At 32.7% G+C, this 26,654-nt stretch overlaps 1 protein-coding gene across 2 annotated transcripts in view; it reads right to left on the bottom strand.

Annotated features, from left to right (window-relative positions):
* Window positions 1-26,654, bottom strand: part of LOC145263736 (eukaryotic translation initiation factor 5B-like) — a 122,822-nt gene that overhangs the window by 62,965 nt on the left and 33,203 nt on the right. For both annotated transcript variants that reach the window (XM_080120715.1, XM_080120714.1), the window contains exons 2-4: window positions 13,153-13,228; window positions 3,809-3,973; window positions 616-1,104 (exon numbers count right to left, since the gene is read on the bottom strand). In XM_080120715.1, the coding sequence (XP_079976841.1) occupies window positions 616-1,104; window positions 3,809-3,973; window positions 13,153-13,228 (730 nt within the window). The remainder of the gene's footprint in view (window positions 1-615; window positions 1,105-3,808; window positions 3,974-13,152; window positions 13,229-26,654) is intronic.

The following is a 26,654-nucleotide window of genomic DNA, read 5'->3' as shown; positions in this document are numbered from 1 at the left end:
AAACACAAACCTCTTTCTAAATATATCTATGTATACGTATGTACATTTGTTTAAAAAAATGTTACCTACCAAACTGTCAGTTTTTGGTCTACAGACATGAAACTTAATATACAGGGTATTCGAATCCATGCAGAACTTTATATTTGTGTTTTAGCCGGGGGAAATTGGTGCGAAAATTAAAAAAAAATAGAATTTGCCTGGTGACGGTCAAACAACAGCATTATGAATATGCATGCGTAATGTAATAGCTATTGCTTCATGTTTTAATTTTTAGGCTTGCAGTAAACATGTCTTCATAGCTCAGGCATTAACGTCAAAGGAAAAAGTAAATTGTAAGCTAAACGTTTTGATTTCAATTCTTGGTAGTGGTGCACGAGTAATTTTTTTTCTTTATAAATCATTACTATATATTGGGTCCAATATAATAATAAATATGAAATCTGCATTAATGAAAATATCATATTTAAGCGTATTTTACGACCGGGCAATGCCGGGCGGCTTGCTAGTTCTAAATAAGAACTGAAATTGACATTGAATCACAGTACGATATAATACTCATCTGCCATTTTATTTACACGCATATACCTCAACTCTAATGTCATTAAATAATAATACCTGTTGCTTTTTCAGTTTTTCCCGTTCTTTCTTCTCTTTTCGTTTTTGAGAGGCACTCTTCAGTTTCCCGTCCCCATCATCCTCCCCACCATCATCGTCAGCTTCTTCATCCTCAACTATATCTTTCTTCTTTTTTTTCTTTTTCTTCTTCTTGTCATCGTCACTATCTGGGTACAAGTCTTCCATTGTGACAACTTCCGCTTCCTTCGGAACTGTTGGCAGAGTCTCCTCTGTCCCCTCGCCAGGCGTGGTCTCTGATTGCACAGTTTCAACAGATTCAGCATTTTTCTTCTTTTTCTTTTTGGAGGATTTGCTTTCAGAAGGTTTCTCAATGTCTGCTAGGATTGCTTCAATGTCATCGTCCAGCTCCTTGTCTTTGCCTTTCTTTTTCTTTTTATCTTTTGATTTTTTGGAAGGTTTGGTTGGCGCTACACTTTCCAGGATAATAGCTTTGGGCTCTTCAGAATCCAAAACTTTTTTCTCACTTCCCTAGAAAGAAAAAGAAAATATTATGAGAAAGAGGAAACAAAAAAGAGAAAACAAAAAATGATTTATCTATAAATTTAATTAAAGAAAGAAATTTTTTTGATGCATTGTCAAAATTTTCATTTAAAACATTAAAAATAAAATCATTGGAAGTTATACAATGTAAATTAAAAAAAATAAAAACTTAAAACTTAAAATGTCTTAAAAAAAAAAAAAAAAAAAAAAAAAAAATAGAATAACAAAATAAATGAATAAATAAAGATTTTAAAATAATAACCCTAGCCATAAAAGACGTTTTACTATCAACGAAATTATTGCACATATAACAGAAAATATGACAATGAGAAATCCTTTTAGACTAAGACACCTGATCAATGATGAGCACCTATTTAAGTCCTGATCTAAAAATTGAATATTAGAAAATGGAAAAACTAAAAACAAGGTATTATGTGGTTAAAATATAATATTCAATTTCAGAAAAACTAATAGAAATTAGTCAAAATATAAGCCTTGAGAATCTAGGCATCTCTGCAACCGATCAAAGAGATTATTTATTCAGGTTATTGGTTGTGATGCAACAAAATTTTAGAATGTTGATTTCAGTTCTTTAAACCAGAAAATTTTACCATTTTAAAATGCGCTTAAAAAAATAATAGGCAAAATATCTGGAGGACGCGGCAAGGTTTTATTATTCCAAGTTCGTGAATTTCTGCAAAGTCATTCTTGCAATATGTGACTGCGTATTATGGTGGAGCGGAATTCGATGGTGTTGATTCACCGATGCAGGCCTTCTTACTTATAAGCGAGTTGATTGCAGTAAATCTCAGCACTAATGCTCTAATTGTTTCCAAAAAAACTGTAGTGGATTACACCTAATGCAGACCATAAACTCTGGCTGGTGCAACTTTGGCTTTGGAAAATGTCTGAGGAACTCACCATGATCAAGTCATTGATCTTATCATTTACAAATAATTTATAAAGGATCCACTTTTCATGACAAGTGACTAGTTGTTCAAGAAGATGGTTATTAGTGTTTCACAGCCAGAGCACTCAACACACCAAATCGCCCAGGTTTTTGTTGTTCATTGGGCTCATGTGAAACCCATTTATCAAGTTTTTATTTTCACCGTTCCAATACTTTGTAAATGAAATGAATTTGTTGCAGTGCTGACAACAGGCATCTGAAACATTTCTTAGACATGTGATGTGGATTTTGGCTCAACAAGCGCTTGCAATTGTTCATTGTCAAGATTACATCTTCAAACCTCATCTCCACCATAGAATTTCTGGAACCATCTTCGTCCTGTTCAATTGCTAGTAGATCCATCGCCTCGTGCTTTATTGATATTGGCAGAAATTTTGGAAGTACTGTGCCAAAGTTAAGACTCGTACAACATAAAAAGGCAAAGGTCATGTTTTGGCATGTTTTCCATTAAGGGTCTCCTATGCTTCAAAAATATTTTCTATCTGAAAATAAGTTACAAATTATTATTAGGAACATTAATTATTATATATGTTAAAATTTATCAGAAATAAACAACAAATTCCATGTTAAAATGACTGGCTAACTTACTCAAGCCATTGTTTATTGCTTATTTCATTACATATCAAAGGAAATAGACGGTGTTAGTCAATTTGGCGACAATTAAGTTACACGATTTGTTTGTTTCATGTCCATATTGTTTTTAAATATAATAAATAGGAATATTCAAAAACTGCCTTTTGCAAATGAATGTTTTACTTTCATTGAAATATGTTTATAAGCCAATACAACGCAGAAATTTTTTTATAAAATAAATATTTGCTTAAAATCAAAATTTTTTGACGTTAAACGCCTTTCTTCATCGCATGATGTTAAAATGGAGAAAATAGTAGTAAAAATAGGGACTATGTATTTTCTTGAATGATAAGGTCTTCAAATGTTCATGTGATATGCATGGCAACGTCAAGTGAATTAGATTGTGTTCGTGTGATATAAGCATTGCTTAAAATTTAAATATGTTTATAAGCAATTACAATGTAGAGAGTGTTTTTTTTATAAGATAAAATATTTATTTGTTTAAAAATCAAAATTTTTGCGACATAAGATGTCTGTTTTTACAGAAATAATGAATATTAAATGGAACATGAAATTATTACATGTAATATATTAGGCACATTTTAACAAATATTTGAAAAAAAAAAAAAAAAGAAAAAAACAAAAAAGAAAAGCTTAAAAAATGTAAATAAATATAAAAAAACAACAACAAAAAAGTTTATGAATATTTAATATTTAAAAGCAATATTTTTTATGGAGAACTTGTCCAAAAATGAAACAAACAAGAAATCATAGAATATAATTGGGTGAACATTTGAAAAAAAAAAATAAATAAAAAGAAAAAAAAAAAATTCAGTTCATGAATATTCTTATATTTAAAAACAATATTGAAATGAAAATTTGCGGAATACAATTGGGCGAGGTGGACAAATTGACTATTTCCTATGACGTGTCAAAACATAGACAACAAGAAATGGCTCAAGTACGTTAATATGCGTGATCGTCAAATGACTTGAAACCCAACACTTCAGGCTGACATTTTCGCAACAATCTAATATAGTGTTATGAGCTGAGGGGAGGGGGACAAATAGCACAGGGTTCCTCATTGCATCTTGGAAAACACAAGATTTTCCTGCTAATACAACACGATTAAAACAAATTTTTACTTACAGAATCATCATCATCATCGTCGTCGTTATCATCATCATCATCCATCATAAGTAAACTAAATGAAGCTTTAGTTTTCTTGAAGTTTTTCTTGGATTCAACTAAGGAGGAATCGTCATCATCATCAGAGGCAGATTCCATGGCACCTTTTTTGGATTTCTTGGATTTCTGTAAAGAACAAGAACATCTATATTGAATTTAGGGAACATTGGCACATTAATGGGTTACAGAATACTTCAAGAAAAAAAAAAAAAATGTATAAATCTCATGTCAAATTCTTATTTTGCAGGTACAAAATTTTTTAGTTTTCTTTATATATGTATGTAATAGAATTTGCAGAAGGCGGGATGATATAATTATATCCACAGTCAAACAATGTTGTTGCTCACATGAGCCATGCAAGCCAACAAACCAGAAGTCTAGGACTTGAGTGAAAGAGATTCAGGCTTTGAATCCATAGTTCAGATATGTTCAAATGATGAGTTCAAATGAGGGCTAAACTTGAGTCTTGGATTCCTGGTTTGTTGGCTTGTATGAGCTGTGGCATTGTTTGACTGGGTATATATATATATATATATATATATATATATATATATATATATATATATTATACACACACACACACACACACACACACACACAGACAGAATGATTTATGAGGAAGAGTTTACTAATCAAGGAGAATCAAACACCAAAATCAAATATAAATATAGTTATTTATATTTTAATCCCAACCAAATGAAAAAGCTCACTACAATCACTGAAGGTTGTAGAGCTAAGGATAAATAATAAGAACAAATCTGCAAAGTTGAGTTATACAGACGGTTTTTATTGTTCGGTGGAATAGTCCAAAGGTGGGTACTCCTTAATCCGCAAAGTTTCAAAGAATGCTATTTCTTCTCATCAGAGGAAATTATCATCGAAATATCTTTATGTATTTGCTGGCAGCTGCATAAGTTGAAACTTAAAGTTTTATGATTTGTAGTCACAAAACTTAAAAACATAAGGTGCAAATATGTGAAACTGTTCATGTGAAAAGTTCATTCAGGGTTTAAAGTTACAAAAAGGTGACTAACCGTATTTAAGGATGTCCGGTGTAGAAAAGCTTTATCCCCACTCGCCAGACACGTATTGCCATAAAGACTATTCTACCGAACAATAAAAATCATTTTTATAATTCAACTTCACAAATTTGTTATTATATATATGTGTGTGTGTGTGTGTGTGTGTGTGTGTGTGTGTGTGTGTATATATATGGTAGAAATTAAATGCTCTGTTCTTATTTAAAATTAAAATGTTTTTGTTGTTGCTATATAGAAATTGGATTTCTTAAAATTTTCTTTATTCAAAAAACTTAATGACACTGATACCAGATCGAAAAGAAACAGGTGTTAAAGTATGGCTAAACTCTGGGGAAGGCGTATATTGATGAAAAATAAATGCAGTTTATGGCTTTTTAACAGTTTTTATTTTTAACTAGCCGTACCCAGCCACACATTGTTTGTTTGTAGCAAAAACAAATAAATACATCTCTCTCTCTCTACACACATATATATATATATATATATATATATATATATATATATATATATATATATATATACATACATATATATATATATATACATACATATATATATATATATATATATATATGGTGACTGGTGTTTCTCAGGATTCGTTACATTCAGATTTGTTTAGTAAAGATTTCTATATTCTATAACCATGCGCTTTTTATTTATTTATTTTTTTAAAAGGTTTAGCATCTAAACTACAAAAAGTAAATGAGGAATATTGACTCTTAGGATTAGGTGGAATTCATCTGCAATTTGGTGGCTTCAATCGTATCTGCTGGCTGGAGAAAGGAAGCACAAAGGCATTAAAAACTTGGTAGCTGGCTTCCATGATTTTCGTATTCATTGCTGAAACCGAGAATGACTAGAGCAGCATTTCTCAACCAGTGGGGGAGCCAGAAGAGACAATTCGCACTCACTGAAGGATCCATTCCCTCTTTAGCAGACACCTTCACTGGTTCGGCCACGCCTTTCATCGACACCTAGGCGACTTAATCTATCATGTTATCAATCTAGCTCTACCACCATACTGGAAGAAACGTTGTGGTGGTCAAGTCAAAACTTGGCTCAGAACAGTGAAGCAGGATGCTGAACTGATCTGTTATTAGAATGGCGAATGGCTTGCACTCATAATGGAAGCAGCTGTGTCTGGTCAGCCAGTGTTCAAGACATTATGAACTTGTTGGAAAGAAGCAGCTCAACTGACCCATGGTAAATGCCACAACCATGACATGATGACCTTAAGAAGATGCCAAAAAAATATAATTCAAAATGCAGAAACTTGCAATGTATAATAAATTAAGGTGACAAGACTCTAGTCGTGAAAACAAATCACTTATTTTTTATACATTTGAATCTCTCGATACAGAACGAAGTGGTTCTGGCTTGGAATTTGTATTGTGAAGTTTTCTATTCGAAAAGGCATTTTACACGTAAATCACCTAATTTGTTCCAAGACAGAGATAGACACAAAAAGTCTCATCACACAAGTGTGTCATTTTCAATAAAATTTTCACCTTGATTTAGAATTTTAGAGTAACTTAATTAACAAAATATACATTTTTTTTGTTGTTGAAGTGCAGGGGGGGGGGCACGAGTGTTGAGATACTCAGTAAGGGGGCCATGGGTCATCAAAGGTTAAGAAACACTGGACTAGAGTATGCCAACAATTCAGCTGCTGATCAGCATGGGTGGACGGTCTTAACATGGGATGCAGTGAACTCATTTAGAATCAGCAACTGCTGACATCTGTGTTAATATTTTTTTAGCCGTTTATCTATAGTTCATGTGACTCACATATGAGAATGCACTAACTAACTACAACTTGGACGTCTTCAAGTCCAACATAAACAAACTCCTGACAAACCGCCCCTTAAGTAAGACACTATCAAAACCCCCAATACTAATGATTACTACAATACTATCTTATTGATTACTGTACACGCAATAACCCTTATCCCTGAGTGGCCTTCGGGCCTTGATAAGTGGTGACCCCCATGTAAAAAAAAAAAAAAAAATAATAATCAAAGGTTATTTTGTTTTCGAGGGAGAGTGGGGTGGGGGAAGCTGTTCTGATTTTGTGTCATATTTCACCAGGCGATGCCAGTACACTGGCCTTGCTAGTTTTTTAAATAAATTATATCGAAATATGCTGCCAATAATAAGATACAACAATAACATTCCGGCTTTGTTAGGTTCAGTATTTAAACTACAGAAAGCAAAAGAGCAACACTATTTCTTTCTAAAAGTATAAGACTCGTTCTCTATGGCTGATTCTTTATTCTAGATGTATATTTTATTTTCTATCGGTTTTACTAAAAATGTACGGTTAAAAAATCATGTACGACTAATTACCACTGCTGCTGATTAAAGCAACTTCGACGCAAGCAATCGATTGGGCCCCGTCAGCGTAAAATATTGTAAACAATCTTGTAATAAACAATAAAACGAATTTACTCAGAAGTTTTGAGAGGTTATTTTTGCCAAATATCTTTTTAAGTCCATACCTAAAAAGATATTTATTAAAGAAAACTCCCGATTTTTATAAAATATTTCCTCTTACACGGGTGATCTACTGAGTCCGTTAGCACAAAAAGTGTTATTAAAATAAAGAATAAAACAACTTAGCCACAATAATTTTTGGCAAATTCTTAAAGACTGAGACTTTTATTCAACCCAGTGTGCCACTTTTTTTTTTTTTTTAATCTTTGTAAAAAAAAAAAAAAAAATAAATAAATAAATAAACAAGTTTATTTCCTTATTATTGAAATAAAAAACAAAACGACTAGTCACAGTCGCGATTATTTTTGGCAAGTACTTAAAAAGTACTTTTTTAAACCCAGTGTGCCACTTTAAAAAATTTTTTTTAATCTTTATAAAAAGTTTATTTGTTATTGAAATAAAAACAAAACAAATTTAGTTGCAGCAACAACTTTCAACAGGAGAGTTTTATTTTTATTTTTTGGCAAATTAAATTTTACAAGTGACTTTTTCTTTTAAAATTTGAATTTTGTAATACACTAACAATGTAATACTAGAAAATATTTGTTAAATGTAAAAGAAATTTTTATCATTATTGACTATTGCTTGTTTTTTATTTGCTTTGTTTAAATTAAACATGAAACTGTTGAAATTTTTCCAATACAGTATGCCAAATAATTGTCTAAGTCTTTTAGGATTCGATTAGACGTACATAAAATCGTGTTCAATTTTTAGTTGTCCATAATTAGTAAAATCAATGCACGAATAATCTGAATCGGAAAAAAATAATGGTTTCAGTTTTTAAGGAATTCATTATATAAATAAATACTTATGTATCTTTACTATCTACCTTAAGAGAGAATATTTAAAAAAAATTTATTTTTTATGTGAATCTAAAAATATATTTACCACCCTGGTAGCCTTCAAGTCCAACGTAAACAAATTCTTGATGAAACGTCCCCCTCAAGTAATCCGATTTACCAAATTTCCCCCACTAACGATTACTACGATATTATCCCATTGACTACTGTACAATCAATAACCCTTATCCTCAAGTGGCCTCTGGGCCTTGATAAGTGGTGACTCCTTTGTTAAAAAAAAAAAACCCAAAAAAAACAAACAAGAAAACCTCAACTGAAACTTGTGAGTAAATTAATTTTTGTTTTGTTTTAATAATAGCACAACAGATTTTTACAATATTTTGCTCTAACAGACCTAGTAGTTCATTCGTGTCGAAGTTGCTTTAATAGCAAATCAGCAGCAGGAGAAAATAATTGTACATTATTTAGTTGTACATTTTTAGTAAAGCTCCTTATATACAACTAAAATCCAGCACGACTCAATGTTCGATTTGGCTCCTACTGATTCAAGCAACTTTACATGTTTCTATATGACAAACAGCAAAAGCAGTCAGTCGTACATTGATTGTGCATAATTTTGGCCGTGCATTTTTAATAAAACCCATTTTCTACATATGTTTACCCCATATTATCACTGAAGCATATTGGGCTAATGTGATAGCAACTTGAGTGGAGAGTTAGATAGCAAAATGTTTGTTCATATTACATTTAAATGGTGCAAGTCCAGAATTCAACCTAATTAAAATATTAAAAAAAAATCTTTACAAGATGCCTTAAATAAGTTTCCAGACTTTTTTTTTGTAGATGTATTCAAAATTGTCGTAGACTCTTGAAAATTCAGTATGTTATTGCTATACATGCTATGAGATGACTGACTTTTATGAATTCAGGTTCAAATGAACAGCTACAGCAGGAATTGGAATACATCCTACTAAAGCCTTATTTTCGCAGTTGATGAATTTCAAAAATGCAATCTGGATGTGAGGACACTTTAGAAGAATGATATGCAGTAAAATTCTGTTTTAAATTTGGAAAAAAAAATGACACAGAAATGTATGGAATGCTTCAGACTGCTTTTGGACCACCTTGCATGAATCGAGCACCAGTTTTTGAGTGGAGTAAGAGATTCAAAGATGTCTGTGAGAAATGAGAGGTGTGGGAGGGGGTAAGGAAGTCAGAACACCAGAGTTGATTGGCCAAATGAAGAAAGAACTCACGTGTGTCTATAGAGGCAATAAGTACACAGTTTGATATCAGTGTGGTAACTCAAGTTACGAAAGATTTGCACAAAGAGAAATTTACAGACTATTTGGTACTTATTTAGTTTAATGAAGAACTTAAAAAATGAAAATATTGAAAAAAAATTATATTGTACCAGTTGTGGAATTAAGTTCTTGTACAAAAAATTTCACTTAATTTGATAAAGTAGTTTTTTTTTTTTTTTTTTTTCTTTTTTTTACAGAGGAAAATCAAATTTTAATGAAATCGATTGTATCCTGCCATCTTACTTATTTTGTGGAGGAGAAGGGGGGGTACATTTAAACGAAAAAGGGATTAACAAAGGACAGAGAAATTCTGTAAAGTAAGTGAATAAAAAAACTAAAATATTTATCTAGGTATTTTTTCTGCCCATGTTTCAAAATAATCTTGTCAAGTTTTGACAAATTACAGCGGTGATTGGAGTTATTTCCCTTGGTTTGGTCTCCTCCTCTGCTGAATAGGCAAGATGGCAGAGGATACAATCGATCTCATCAAAATTTGATTTTTCTCTGTAAAAAAAAAAACTCCTTGATCAAATTAAGTGAAATGTTTTTTATGAGAACTTAATTCCATAATGGATATGTGCAATATCATTTTTTTTTTTTCAATATTTTAATTTTTTAATGTCTTAATTAAACTAAACAAATACAGACTATTTAACCAAGATGGGCATCAAGACAGTTCCTCACCCTTCCTATACTCCAGACCTTGCTCCCTGTGACTTTTGCTTATTTCTTAAGCTGAAGGAAAACCTTAAAGATGTTATGAGACAATTGAGGAGATGAAAAACGCTGTAATGAGGGTAATTGACACGGTCACACAAAAGAACTTCCATGGGATCTTCCAGAAGTTGTTGGAATAGTATAAGTGCATTGCAGCCAGAGGAGATTACTTCGAAGGGGACCAGAGTTTCATGTGTGTAATATCAATAAAAGTGCCCACACAAAAAGTCTAGAAACTCATTGAAGGCACTTAGTATGTCATGGAACAAAAATGTTACATCCCAAAACTCATGTCCATTGATCAAGTAGTGTTTTTTAAAACTGAAAAAATTAAATTTTATGAGACAGTGAGAACAGTCTATTGATTCGCCATATTTAATAATGGGGAAACAATTCAATTTGAACCACAGAGATTTTAAAACCAGTCTTGTAAGGACTATAATATATTATTAATTGCTACAAAAAATATTGTAAAAAACTGATTTTCTATATATATAAAAAAAAAAAAAATTACTTGAATTCTGGATAAGAACCATTTAAATTTCATTACATAGGTAAAGTTGAAGGAGTAGGACAAGCTCTTGATAAGCCGTTCCCCTTAAGTAATCCGATTTACCAAATTTACACTTCTAACGATTACTATGACATTGTCCCTTTGACTACTGTACGCTCTTTAACCCATATCCTCGAGTGGCCTCTAGGCCTTGATAAGTGGGGATTCCTTTGTAAAAAAAAAAAAAAAAAAAAAAGAAAAAAAAAAAAGAAAAAAAAAAAAAGAAAAAAAAAAAAAAAAAGTAAAAATCCAAAGGCAAATATTTGGGAAAAAATAAATAAAATAAAAATAGCTATTAGAGTGAAAAATAATCTGAGCATCTTAGGTTGTCTACAGATCGATGCATGGAGTATTGTTGGCCACATCTGGACTGATGCATCAACCACTAGCCCCCACCCTCTTGGACAGGGTGCAAAAAGGAATTTACAACCAAATACGTCTAGAAATATTTCTCCCATTTTATGCCTTTTGCCAGACTACTGATAGAGTATTCTGCCCGGTGTTGCCCGAGTGTTTGGAGGTGTGTGTTGAACAAAAAAAAAAAAAAATGTGGTAGTAAGCAGGCAGGCTTGAACCAGTGACGCAAAGGCAGAAAAATGAAAGAAAATCCAACATCTTACAGCTACTCCATGACGCGACTGGAAGTTCGGAATGTTAAAATTAGGCAAAGTCAATCCAACCGATATGATGATTTGCAAAAATGGCTCAAAAAATTGACCCCTACTTGTAGAAAACTGTTCTGTTGAAGGTGAAGGAATTAATATTTTAGGCCAATTTTTCGATATTTGTTGTCCGCGACGTCGAACTTCTAAATGATACTGAGCTCGTGAAAATCTGTCACCTCTGTCAAAAGTTTTAGGCAGACATACATACATACATACATTTAAACAGAGAGATGAGATTTATATCATAGATGCGATATCAACCATCTGGAGTTCAAAGACATGTTTTTTTAATAATGTTGGGATTACGGGATCTGCTCTACAAAAGCCGACTCAAAAAGCTTAATTTTTCCTTTTTTTTTTTTTTTTTTTTTTTTACAAGGGAGTCACTAATTATCAAGGCCCAAAGGCCACTGAAGGATAAGTGTTAATGTAATTGGCTATGATAATTTTTCTCAGAACCTATTATTTAGTCCTGCACCAGAAGGAAAACTGATTCATTATACAATTTTAATTGAACTGGACTGAAGATAGGTCAATTTTCTCAATTAGGATCCCTAGATTTTGGAATAGACTTAGTACAGGTAATAAATTCAGCAATAATACAACAATTCAAGGCAAAATTGGGTGCTGGACTACTGTATCCTCTTAGCAACTGAAACATGCTCGCTTTATTTTTTTAGACAAATTTATTAAATTGAATTAATAAAATGCTGTAATAATTAAAGATTACTTTTAAAGTCTCTGAGGTGGGCATATTTGTTGACGACACCATGCTCTACAACAGGCACAAGGGGAAAACAAATAAACACATATCCAAGACAATGGCAGAAACCCTAGAGACAGACCTTCAATCTGTAGTGGAATGGGGACAAAAATGGATGGTAACATTCAATGCTGCCGAGACTAAGCTTTCCTTTAATAATTATAAGAAACCTTCTCAACCACCAATGAAAGTACTTGGTTCAAACTCCTCAGCTTAATGTTCACAGGGAACATGAGCTGGAACAGATACATCGAGAGCATTGCCAAGGCTGCTGTGAAGGTGGGCTCCTTCTACCATGCTAGAAAGTTATTTATGCCTGAAAGTATCCTGTACCTCTACAGGGCCACCATTCGCTCATTTTATGGAGTATTGTTGTCATATTTGGGCTGGTGCATCTGCTACTAGTCTCTCACTCCTGGACAGGGTTCAAAAGAGAGTCACCAACCTAATAGGTCCTGAACTGTCATCTAAGCTTCAACCTCTGCCCCATCGACGAAATGTTGCATCCCTCTGCTTGTTTTACAAGTATTTTAATGGCAGATTCTCCGGCGAACTACAAGCCCTTGTATCCCCTCAAAATAAATACCCCCAACAAACTCGACAAGCAACCCCCCCCCTAGACAGTAGAGATCTCTAGATGTAAGAAAGCCTTTTACTCTAATAGTTTCTTCCCCAGAACTGCTGAACTCTGGAAATCCCTTCTGGGTTCCTGCTTCCCAAACTGTACTGACATGCAGAAGTTCAAGTGTAATGTGAACAGACATCTTGCTGCTCAACTCCTAGCCCCCTACATCAAAGTGGCACTGTGCTTTATTTGGGGTGAAAATGTAATTTAAAAAAAATAAATAAATAAAAGAAAAAAATTATGTAAAAAAAACAAGTATGATGGATTCCAGGCATTGCTGGATAAATACAGATGGTGTGTGCAATTTTTTTTTGATAACTTTGATTTTAAAAGTTTATTCCTTACCTTATCAGATTTGGTCGATTCAAGGCCGTTCTCATTCGACAAAGACATAGAGAGAACACCAGATGAAGCATCATCGCTGAAGTAAAAAGAGAAGAGAAATTATAAATAGGAAATGTATGACAGATTCAAAGTCTTTAAGCATTTGTGCTGTGGGTTAAAAAGAAATTCACACATCGCTGATCACAAGAATGAAACGTTAAACTATTAAGAGACTCCAGCTCACTCATGAAGCAATAAATTTGCCCAGTCTCGATCTTGCTTGAATAAATTGCTGACTATGTATAAAAAATTCTATTAATCCTACAAACCATCACTCCTGATTGGATTGTGGGTTGCTTTATAAAGTCTTAGGACCCCCCCCCCCAAAAAAAAAAATGGAAACTTTTTCTAGCTTTTCTCCACACCAACTTAATTATTTCAAAAGTACCCTCACTCACTAACCGACACGATCATCCCCACTAGGCTGAGGTTAAAAAAAAAAAAAAAAATACAAACTGTTATGGGTCCTAAAAGTTGTTATAGTACATAAAAAAAACATTTGATTTATGTTTAGGTGTCCCAACTTTGATATGTAATCATGATGCTGCAAATACTTTAACAATGTGCTCTACCATCAAAAAAATATTTTCAGATGGCTGCTGCGGAGACAAAGTCTTAGTATTCTGTTTGCCCGTGTTAACGCATGGTGCATTTTGCCAGGTTCAGCATGTGAAGCACTCTTTTGTACCATTAAGCATGATCACAGAATGCTTGATATATTTCAGATCATCTTCAGATGAATGTGAAGCACTATTTTGTACCATTAAGCATGATCACGGAAGGTACTTCTCATCATTGCTGATTGACAGCAATATGGCATCTGGAACTGGTGCTACAAAACCTTCAACGCTTCGAACTCAGTTTAGCAGCTAATTTTTAATTCTGTTTACAAAGTAATTTTTTACAAAATACATGATTGTCTAGTGATTTTATTTTTAATAAACAAACTGCATCTCATTTGCTTTTTTTTTTAAATTTTTTTTTTTTATTTTGTTTTAATAATGTCATTACTTAGAAACATGCTTACATTAGGAATCTTGTCTTTGGAAATCATGTTTACAGTTTATACAATTAAAATTATGTTTACAAGAAAATTTTAATTCCGGTTTAGAAGGTCTTTCATTTTCATTGAGTTTTATTTTCAGTCTGTTTTGTTTTATCGCTATCAATCTTAAAACCAAAGTCTTAACATTGGGATGGGAATGGTATTATTATTATTGTTAACTAGCATTTCAGCCCGGTGTTGCCCGGATGTTTGGAGGTGTATGTTCAGCAAAAAAAAAAGTGGTAGTAGGAAGGCAGGCTCGAACCCATACCACAAAGGAGGAAAAGAACGGGGGGGGGGGGAAACTTGACGTCCCTGGACAAGAGAGCAACGTAGGTTGTACATTTTCAAATTAAATGCATTTTTGGTTAAATCTGAAACCCTCTTTTAACATAAATATGTCAAATTCACATTCCTCTGCTAATTGAACCTATACATGCTAGTATGTTTAAGATTTAGGGCAGCCATCACATACGCATACAGATACCATTCTTTCCAGTCTTCCATTATCTCTACCTCGATTTTTAACCCCATCCTTTCCCCTTGATTCCTATATCTCAACATAGACTAAAGTATGCACCCCTATTAAGTCTTATTTACATACAACCAAATCATATTTTTCACATTTGATGGAACTCCCTGTGATGAGGAAGGCCTGATATTTTCATTGCAAACTTTGCTTTTGTACAAGTTGTATCACCTGAAGAGATCTAAGGTTACTAGTAACTAGCTAACTGAAACATGCTCATGACTATGTAGCAACATATTACCGCTTACGTAAAAACAAATAAAGAGCATAATTATATGATATACATGTATGTATGTATGTATGTATGTAAAAATATATAACTAAAGATTGGGACCCCCTAAGCAAAAACCTTTTGCAGCCAAACTTAATATTATTGCTAATGACACCTGTTAACTTTTGAGACCCATAACAAGAAAAAAAAAATTTTTTTTCACACCACCATGGCACAGTGGACAGAGATGTTGAATCTCCATGGTTCCAGGTGAGCATTGTCTGAAGATAGCGGTTTCAATCCTACCCAAAGCTGGCCAAAACGTAGTGAGACAACAACAACTATGGAAGGCAGTAATTGCTGAGGATGCAGTTAGGAGATTCAGTGTTCCTATCACGTTGCGGTTAACCACCTGATAAAGGCCAGAGGAATAGTTGGCTGAAACGTCATGAAACAACTAGAAGGATAATAGTCTGCAATAAATAAATGGATAACTAATTAAAATTACTCATCTCAAAAAGAATTCCATTAATTAAATAATCAAATTGTAATCTGAAAGTTATCCAGTTCCTGAATCAAATGGAATTTGGCAATTGGATTAGTCCGGGATTGATCCGGAATTGCAATCTTATCCGTTAAAAAAAAAAAAAAAAAAAAAAAAAGAGCCTAAATTAATAAGAAGCAACCCATGTTACTATAGACCTTTAGTTTTTTCCCGTCTTTCCTTTGATCCTCTTTTCATAAAAGCAATATTATCTTTAAAAAAAATTCTTCTCTGTATATAATGTGTCTTTACTCCCCTCTTCTGATAAGAAGCGTTTGGCTTGGAAATGCCATGGCCTAAAGAGGTTTCCCTATCCCTAAATATTGTATTCCCTTTTGAACTGATAGCATAAAATTGTAAAAAATTTTTTTTTATCCCTTTGTTAGCTTAACATTTTCTATAAAGCTGGTTGAGTGTATATGTGAGTATATTTATCATACAAGTGAATGTTAAACGTAAAAAATAATATACATGAAAAGTATTTATAAAATGCTAGCTGGGTAGGTGTGGGGAGGCTGGTATATGAATCTGCAGAATAGATTTCCACATAGGGGGTCAACAAGTTGGGAGTCAAAGATATCAAAGGAGTCGGCATCCTAGGAATTCTACGAGTCGAGCTTTTACCATGCGACTCCGCAACTCTGGTCTTGATAGTAAAACATTTGATTGTGATCAGTAGTTACACTTGCGTCAATTAGAACTAAATGATCTTATTACCTGGATGATTATACTGACTCATCAATGGCTACTTTCTATCAGCACAAGACTAGGAAACAGCAAAAATTGTCTGATCTAACTAAAAATATCGTTTTATTTTTTGTTCAAAGTTTAATAATTTAGATTTTATTCATAGAACCTAAAGCATAAAAATTTATTTATAAGAAAAGCTCAAAATTAAGTTAACTAAATTCAAGAGTTTTCTCCCGAGTGAGATTAATACATATGCATATATAGTAAAAATAAATATGCCAAGGAGACGTTTTAATACTGTAAGATAAAAATAAGCTCAATGGTTTTATCACTCAGAGCTTTAGATGGGTAAATTACAAACATTGAAAACATTAAATAAATTTAAAATATTATAATCAAATGATGAAAATCAGACATTTTAAAACTTTAATTGAATGTAATTTTCATCGTAAAAATGGTTTTCTAAAATGTGTGTACGCATAGACATTGTTAAATATTTATTATCTGGAACTGATACATGCGACTAGGGACCGCTTCATAAATGTGACCATGGACCGCTTGTGAAATTGATATTCCCTAGACACTACCCACCTAGGATGAATGCTGCTGTTTTTTTTTAAACAAGATACATTGCCACTGCAATGCAAGAGGCTACTGTGATAGGAGTTAGATAGGATGGAGAGGGGGTAATCAGATATTTATTCACATAACATTTAAATTTTTGCATGTTGGTGTGATTAAGAAAACAGGGAACAGAGAGAGAATTCCAAAGACAAGTGGTATGAGGTGAGGAACTATTAGAGTAGAAAATCTAGCATCTAGGGGCCTCTACAGTGAAGGGATGGGATTTTGTTGCTAGTCAGGTGAGTCAGATATATTTACATTAGGAGAAGGGGTACAAGTATAGTCGAAGCAGTGGAAGTACTTGTTAAACAAGCACGGAGATGCAACAGGGGCTGGAGCTTGGTAGACAATGAGAGTTCTTTGAGGTTAGAAAATAGTTTTTTTGCACCCTCTCCAAAATGGAGAGGCTAATGGCTGGTGCACAAACTCAAATTTGACGATTGTACTCCATGCACAGATGAAAGGTCATTTTATAAAGATAAAAAGTACTGACAGAGGTAAGAAGTTTTCTAGTTTGGTAGAGGGAGCCTACCTTCTTTACAGCAGACTTGGCAACATCCATGCACTTATTCCAACTAATGTTTCCTGAGAATGTTAGACCAGTGAGTTTGAATGTTGGACTCTTCGTTTATCGCTGGTCCACTTAGATGCCCTATTTTGGAGGATGCCAACCAGTCTGATCACAGCTATTTTTATAACCTTCCAGAATACCCCACTAAGGATACCCCATCTATGTGAAAATGATTTTATATCTAAAACACCTTAAATTCTAATGTAATTTCGATTAACAGAAAATGTTGAAAATTCAGAATAAGGTTTACTAAAATTTACCTAAAGTTTAATTTCTCTGAAATAAAAGAAACATTAATTTTATGTGCCCTTGTTATACCAAAGGTTTTATTTTTTTATTTTTACTTTTGCTCAGCTTTTTCTTGAGCTGTCCTCTAAATTAACTTATCCAATTTCCATCATCACCAACCCACACTGTACCGATTAACTTTTATCCTTGAGTGGCCTCCAGGCCTTGATTAGTGGTGAATATACGGTAAAAAAACAAAAAAAGTAAAACGAGCAAATGTCTACATATGTTTGTATATCCAGCTAAAAGTCCACAACTACTAAACAACTACCTGCAAAGTTGGTATTGTCTTGATCAGCGTTGGCCTGGATGACTAATAAGTAAACTTTAGAAAAACTTCAGCCCAGCTAGAAAGGAATTAGCTGAGTAGAAGAGAGAGAGAGAGAGAGAAAGAAGAAAACAGGTGTCAGGAAAAGAGAAAGATAGAAGTAGAAAGATAAAAGTTTTAATAGAAATAGGTTACACTTTTGCTCCGGACAACGTCAGGTTGCCCTGCTAGTATATTATAAAAGTAAACCCTACATTTTTTTTTTTAAATTATTATTTTATTTATTTTTTGTTACAAAATACAGAAAACTTGGAAACCAAATCATAACTCCTCACCCAGTTTGCCCCCCCCCTCTAAATCTGCATTTTTCTTTCCTGCCAAACAAGGCATAATGACAGTGAAATGTAAGAGGCTACTGAGATAAGAATCAGATTTATTGGAGGAGGGGCTGAGAGTGCAAAGTTGTGTTTATCAAATGAGCTATACTTTTGGTAAATTTGTAGGTTAAACTTTAATGTAAAATGATTATCCGTTTCAGGTCTATTCTAACTTTTTAGAGCAGTTAACAAGATTTTTTTACCACTAAGCCCAAGTCAGAGTTACAAGGTCGTAAAAACCACACATCCTCCCCAAAATGCGAAATTTATTCCCATTAATATGTAAAATATTTGACTGCCCTAAAAATGCTAGAATAGTCCAGAAATGGATGATTATTTTATATTAAATTTATATGTGACACTTATCACCCAGAATAAATTCTAAAATAATCGTTTATTTTAAAATTTCTTTTTCTTTCTGCCAAGTTTTTTTCCAGGACGTTCAAGCATAATCGCCTAAAAAAATCATTTTCTTTTCTGAGAGTGCGAGATTTATCTAATTGTGTTAATCTAAAATAATACTTTTTTTTTCCCCCAAGTTTTCTTTATTGGTCCCCCGACAAAAGGAGGATGGACCTGTAAATTCACCCTTGTCTGTTCGTCTGTCAGCACTTTTCTCAATAACTACACCTTGGAATTTTTTGAAATTTTGCAAAAACATTGAACATGATATGAGTAAAAAAAATAACAGAATGGATTTTTTGGGAAAACTCCAGTTGCATCCCTAGGGGTGTCTTTCGGGTTAAAAATGGCGAAAATTGACACTTTTGAGCTTATTAAAAAAAAAATTGATGCTTGAATTTTTATAAAACTTTCTGAAAAGTTGTAACTAACTGATTTCTATATAATTTTGTTTGTCTATACTTCGCAATGACTCTTGGGTGTGCGCCATGGGCTCTTTTAGGGATAATAAAAACACTCCATTTTTGGGACTATTTTACCATATTTGTCCAAAATTTTCTGTGTATGTCTATTTAGCAGTTTTGCATGGCGCTGAACTCAAATTTAAATATGTTAAGGCCTTGGGGACTTTTGGGGCTAAATGGGGGGAGGGGCAAATGATACACTTAGTCATTTTTTTTTTTTTTTTTTTTTTTTTTTTTTTGCATGGTACAGAACTCAAACTTACATATGTTAAGGCCTAAAACTGCACCGTTTGTTCATTTTCACTAGGATTTGACATCCCCTGGGGACTTTCAGAGCTAAGTGGAGGGGGGACAAATGCTCAACTTAGTCACTTTTTTATGCCTTGTTCACTGTGCACTCAAGAGGACCATACATGCTTCACTTGTTTTCTTAAAAAAATCTAAGGTTGACACTTGTAACATGAGACAAAGTAAAAACCAAACAAAAAAAAAAAAAAAACGTGCATATAATGGCAGCACGACCCAATATGGCATTTTGTCATCAACATGTTTTTTTTTTTCGCATAGTACGTTTTGATAAAGAGAAAGAAAAAAAAAAAAAAAAAAAAAAAAAAAAAGTGATCAAGTTTCAATAGTTCCAATACAAATTTGAAGAGAAAAAAATGCAATCATATTCATTAGATATAACACAATAAGTTAAAATATGGTAGACGTATTTTAAGTGGCAGACGGACAATTTGGCCCGCAGACTTTTTGGCTTAATGAAGAAATAATTACATTTAAAATAAAAGATTAAATTAGTTTATTTTAAGTAAACTTAAGTAACATTTTGTTTCATTTCGTTTTCGGTGTTTAAGTTTGATGGATGCAGACGATTTTTTTAGCGGAGATTTGATCAGCGTATTCCGATAGTCAAATTTACCTTTCAGCTTATTTTTTTAATTTAAATGTTAATTCATATTTCAATCATGTAAATTATTTAGGGTTTCGGCATTACTCCTAAACAACTTCTTTTGCTTAAATAATGTTTGTTTTTATTATTATTTCTCCTCCTCCTTCCCCTCCCAATACCAATACTACTACTAATAATAGCAGCAATCCTAACTCTTCACTCAGGTACCATCTATAAATCTGTATTTTCTTTTTCAAAAGATAGAGAATTATTTACATTTGGACACGTGTGGTTCTCAGTTAAATTAACTGTGTCTAACGGTGTCGGATATATACTCGAGAGTCAAAACAATGAAAAGAATATCCTGTTGTCATAGCCCTAGTCATGACGTAGACACCAAACAATGGCTCAAGTAGGTTAATATGCGTGATCGCCATTTGGACCAGTTTTATAAATCTCTCGGCAATTTCTTTGTGGATTTAAACAGAAAATGACTATCCTCATAATAATTGTCTATCACCGATCCATGGCCAACGTATTTTATTCTACGACGTCAGTGGGTAACATAACTTTAGTGGAACGGCCCTCTATTTATGTAGGCCACCCTCGATCACAATAAAAAAAATATTCAAAACACTGTTATAACAAGTTTCATCATATGTGTGAAATTCACCCAGCAAAAAAAAAATTAAAAAAAGAGGATGGTCACATAACTAGAAAAGTAAAACAAGAAACTTGAGGAGAAAAAAAAAAAAAAAAAAAAAAAAAAAAAGAGGATGGTCACATAACTAGAAAAGTAAAACAAGAAACTTGAGGAGAAAAAAAAAAAAAAAAAAAAAAAAAAAGAGGATGGTCACATAACTAGAAAAGTAAAACAAGAAACTTGAGGAGAAAAAAAAAAAAAAAAAAATTAAAAAAAGAGGATGGTCACATAACTAGAAAAGTAAAACAAGAAACTTGAGGAGAAAAAAAAAAAAAAAAAAAAAAAAAGAGGATGGTCACATAACTAGAAAAGTAAAACAAGGAACTTGAGAAGAAAAAAAAAAAAAAAAAAAAAAGAGGGAGTGGCAAAGACTAAAGAAAATGTTTACCATTTTTAGCTGAAAATACTTTTTTAAATTTTCACTGCTTAACTAGAAATTTATAAACTAGATTAAATGTTTTTAGTTAGCTAGACTGACTTGTTTATAAAGATGGCGACTATATTTTTCAGTCCTGCTTTCACATGTAATAATGCTAATATATGTGTGTGTGTGTGTTTTGTTTTAGTAAAATGTTTTCTCCAATCATATTTCACACTGTATACCAATCCTTTTTGTTTAGAAGCTCAATGTTTGTTAAATATTACAACAGAGCATACATAAAAGAATAACAGTATATAACATTGTGTGTTTGTTCCAGCAGCAACATGGATGTTGAGTCTTCTATTTTTGTTTTCTTCTAGCAGCATTATATTGTCATGTATTTTTTTTTTTATATAAGGATTTTCTAATTTTTCTGAAGAGTATATGCACAAAAAGAGTGTGTATTGACATAATAATATCCATTTGTTTCTACATAATGAAACGGATTTGTAAAAAAAAAAAAAAAATGCACCAAATTTTAACATGCTGGAAAAGCTGTTTTGTATGTGAAAATAATGTAATGTAAAATAAATATTTTGATCTTGGAATGCAACTATACTGTTATTCTTTATATATATATATATATATATATATATATATATATATATATATATATATATATACACACACACACATACAAAAAAAAAAAAAAAAAAAAAGAAGCTAAATGGAGGCCATCTAGAACATATGCTGTAGAATGGAGAAAAAAAGGCCAAAGACCCCAGTGTTTTGATGTGATGTTTTGAATATAATAAACTAGTTATGACTAAAGTTTCATTTAATTCGGACAAAACACTAAGAAATGAGACCTAATTAGAGTTGGGGCCTGTTTTTTTATGGGTCACCCTGTACATATTAGGAAAGAATGAAATGAAAGTTACATACTTTAATTTAATTAAATGTTTAATCCTCTCAAAGAAATATTGGCACTTGTGCAGTTTAGCATCCTTTAGTTTTCATTTAAAGCAATTGGAGACAATCATGAAATTTACGGAAATTTTGCAAAAGTTTTCAGAAATCCAAACGTTAGTACACAATATAAAGTATAAATTACTGGAATATTTACTGAATTAAATAATTTTTTTTTAACGAACATTTTTTTTAAAAACCATTTTCGCAATAAATTAAAATTTATAAATAAAGTAAAAGTTTCCAGATAAATTAAGATTTATAAATAATTTAAAATGGTCACTAGTGGAAATTATAATTTCTTTTATAAGCATCATTTTCGCTCATCTGAAGAAATTACTTTGAGCCTGTAGAAAAAAAAAAAAAAAATAGTTCTTTTCTGACAAAAAGTAAAATAATATTATATCATTCAAATTTAGAGCCTTAACGTCCATTTCTGGATAAATTCTTGGCAAGAGTTTCTTAAAATTGTTTTCAATTTATGATTTTTTTTTTTTTTTTTTTTTTTTTTTTAGAGAGGGCGTGTGTCACACTATTTTAACAAATCTTTGTTTATGATGTCAATAGTTATCCCTTTTACCAAAATACGACATTCACTTTGTGGCTTAATTCTTATTTTTTGAAGCAATAACAAGCTCGCAAATCCAGATAGTTACTTCATATCGCAAAGATTAAAATTAGTCTATTTTAACCGGATTTTTGAAAAAGTTCCTGCGATTCCCCACTTTTTAGCATGGAAAATTATTGAGCATATCTAATCAGAAATAATGCTAAAACCACAAACACCAAGTAATTTCCATGATCGAAACAGAAATAACCACTTTGTGGTTCATTTTCAGCATAAAATTAGCACTTACTTCATAAAACCAGTATAATCGAAATATCTACTTAAAAACCCATGTGTTTTCGCTGCTTTTACAAAGAAATTAATTAGCAGTTTCGACTACACCCATCAAAAATTAAGTGACCATTTATTTTATAATGAAGATATAATAGCAACAGTGCCTCCGCCCTGCACCACCACAACTTAATCTAAAATGTGGTAAATGACTAAACAAAAAAGATGCTGCGGTCTCTATTCCAAAGTACTGGTCGGTTTTCATAAAGCTTGACATGGCAGCGTTGTTTGTTACACCACAATGAAGTCTCACCAAATCCCACTAGTTTTACTCATTGTCTTAAAAAGAAACAAGAAACAGCTTAAATTTAACCTTGGAGAAACGAATACTGCAAAGTGATATTGGTTTTAGTGATATATATTTAGTTTTGGGGTGTAACAAACGGCAGAGAAAAAATATTTGAACAATGCATTCTGCATTTTAAAATTTCTTATAACTATGAAAACGAGAAGGAGGAGGGTACGGAAAATGATAGGGCAGCGAATGCAGATGAAGAGTGGCTCTCTCTAGAAATTGTCTTTATTTTTGTTTACAACAAATGAAGTATATAATATTTGACTCATCCGATTTAATGTCCATTTAGAAATTGACCTATCTCTGGCCAGGTCTTAATTCTTTTTACTTGTATCCATGCTTATCACATCCTCCTGTATTTTATAGACTTTGCCTGTAAACTGTACCTGTTTTGTGCATATCTTGCTATACTGTGAAAACTTAATTTTCCTCTGGGGTCATCAGAACTAAGCTTGTTTTTAAGACTCACATTATGCATCCATCATTATAATATTCATTCGCCTACAAACTTTAATTATAGCAATATTATTTTTTAATTCTGCATGAACACCATTTAATACATATACATATGTCGGGGGGGGGGGTCCTTCAGTCTTTGACAGACTATGGATACCAATGAAGGGGTGGCTGCGTGTAAAATTTTTGTGGCAGGAGATGCGCAATCTCCAACCACACCTCTCCGGAGTCAAAATTGTTATATACGGCACAATCACGTTGACACACCGGTTCTTGCCAAATCACCGAAATTAAGCAACGTTGAGCCTGGCCAGTACCTCTACGGTTCCAGGTGAGAATTGTCTGAAGATAACTGTTTCAAAGCCAGCCAGAACGTGGTGAGATGACAACTATAGAAGGCAGTAATTGCTAAGGATGCAGTTAGGAGCTGAGGGACTCCAGCATTAATACTTCTGATTTCTGCCCATCAACCACTACTCTTATGAACCTATCGGAGAGAAATGGTTTAATAATTGAGAAGACATTTCAAGCAATACCATAGCTGGAAATCTTATGGAGTAGACCTTTATGCTCCAACTTATCAAGCGTCTTTGATATGTCAAGAGCAATTGACCTAGAAAGGAAGCCTCTGTTGAGAGATTCATTAATCCTATGAGATATAACTGTTAGCACATCTGCTATAGATCTAACAGAACAGAAAGCATATTGCCTATCACTGAGGTGGGTGACTACTTCTCTATTTAACACAGATTCTAGCAACTTATGATGCACAGGAGACTTATTGGTCTGTACAGAGACGGAGATGATCGATTACCTGAATTTAATGAGGTTTTCCAGGGTGTTGGGAAGCAATTCTCCTTAAGACTATGCTTAATCGGCTTTGTAAGCATGGGAGCTAGTTCTGGTTGAAGCTTCTTCAGCACTATAATTGGAATGCCATCAGGACCAATAGCTATACTGGAATCAAGGTTTTTAATTAGTTTAGCAACATCATGCAGAGATATTTGTATGTTGCATAACGTGTTTTCAGATACAGAAGGAAATACGGGGGGGAGGGGGGAGCTTGATCACATAGGGTAGAATTAGCTGCAAAGTTCTTGGCAGAGTTTGGCTTTGTCCAATGCTAACAAAATTACCTCTGGTCCATTGATGATAGTTGGAATAGAGCACATGCTTCTGTTCAGAATCCCGGTTGTTATTTTCCAAAACTGGTGAGAATGAAGCCACTGCTCAGTTACTTTGGACTTGACAAACTGAGCATACAACTCTCTCGCATTCTTTATTACTTTTTTACAGTCATTGCTGGCAGTCCTGGAGGCGGCTTTAGTCTCAGTACATCTATTATGTTAGAAGCAATGGAAAAAGTAATTTCTGTGTGGAATGGTAACACATTCTGGAGAGAACCATGGCTGGCTGTTTGGTTTTTGCTTGAATTTTTTGGCGGGTATGAAGTGGTCTATACTTACAATTAACCATTTAAAGTGATTAAGGTGGTATAAGACAAAACATGTGATAATCCTAATTCTAATTAAAAAAAAATATATATATAAGGCAATGGGTTAAATCAATAAAGTGCTCGATCGAAGAATGGAGTCCAAGTGAATTCACTTTGGACTCCATTCTTAGATTCGTTTACAATTTTTTAAGTTGCTGAGGATTTTAATAGATTTTTAAAGGCTTTTTAATGATAAGTCAATTCACCTCAATGAAATCATGGTAAGTTTCTGAAATTTACAGGCGATAAGGAACTGCCTGTGAATTTATATTCCCTTGATACTTCCTCTTTTGGAGGAAGCCAGTTCAATCAGTCTAGGGTGAATGCCGTACAACAATGTTTCTGAAATATGTAACAGTTTTTAATAAGTAATCTGTATACATGTTTTATATAAATATTAACAATTACTTTTATACTTAAAGACAGTGTTTCATGCTTATGCAATCATCAGTGTAGGAAGCGATAATTACTGCAGGTCAGGAGAATTGCATTCAGTTACAAAGCCACCCTTTTGTCATGCCTATATGTGTAATACACACACACACGGCAAAAGAAAAAGAAAATACTCTAGAAAAAATAACCAACACTTTCAAAAGTCGAAGGTTCAATATTTTGATACCAATCGACATTTTTATGTTTCATATATAAAGACGACTATTATTATAAAGATGACTATTATTATAAAGACGACTATTATTCATCATCTGTAGACCTAAGTAGCATCGGAATTTCAGAAAGACCATATTATGGGTTCATCTGAATGTGGTCAAGCATCAATCACTGCAAATCTTGGGATTCCACTTTCCACTGTGAATTAAATGATTATCCAATTCACCAGATAAAGAAAAGAATGTATTCTTGTTCAATAAAATCTAAGGTGAAAATTCCGTAATCAGAACGAAGGTTAAGCAAATTAAAAAAATTTTTTTTTTTTTTTAATTAATTTTTAATTTTTCCATTTTTTTTATTATTTAATCAACCTTTAAATTTGAAAGCTGGATTTTTTTTTTTTTTTTACCACTCGTCTCCAGCTCTAATGATATACATATCTCCATATATGATTTTCCTATCTTTAATTCCACTCTTTTTTTTTCGATTATTTTTTAGATATCTCTTGAATTTTGATTTCAATATTCTTAAAAGTTTTTCTGAGTCTGAAATTTGGATCTTTGTATTTTGAATGTGCTCAATCTTCGTTCTGATTAATGATTTTCCTTCTTGGATTTTATTTCAGAACATGACCTTACTGGCTTTTGGAATTATTTTATTACCCCCCCCCCCCTTTTGGAAGTGGTTTGATATATGCCTTTTGTCTGATACACCAGATTTTATATCGACGGGATTAAAATTTACCAATTCTTGGAATTCCACTAATTACATT

Source organism: Euprymna scolopes, chromosome 39 (assembly GCF_053919585.1).
Source record: "Euprymna scolopes isolate OS-2025 chromosome 39, ASM5391958v1, whole genome shotgun sequence".
NCBI classification, from domain to species: domain Eukaryota; kingdom Metazoa; phylum Mollusca; class Cephalopoda; order Sepiida; family Sepiolidae; genus Euprymna; species Euprymna scolopes.
This window is presented reverse-complemented; position numbering and strand designations above follow the sequence as displayed.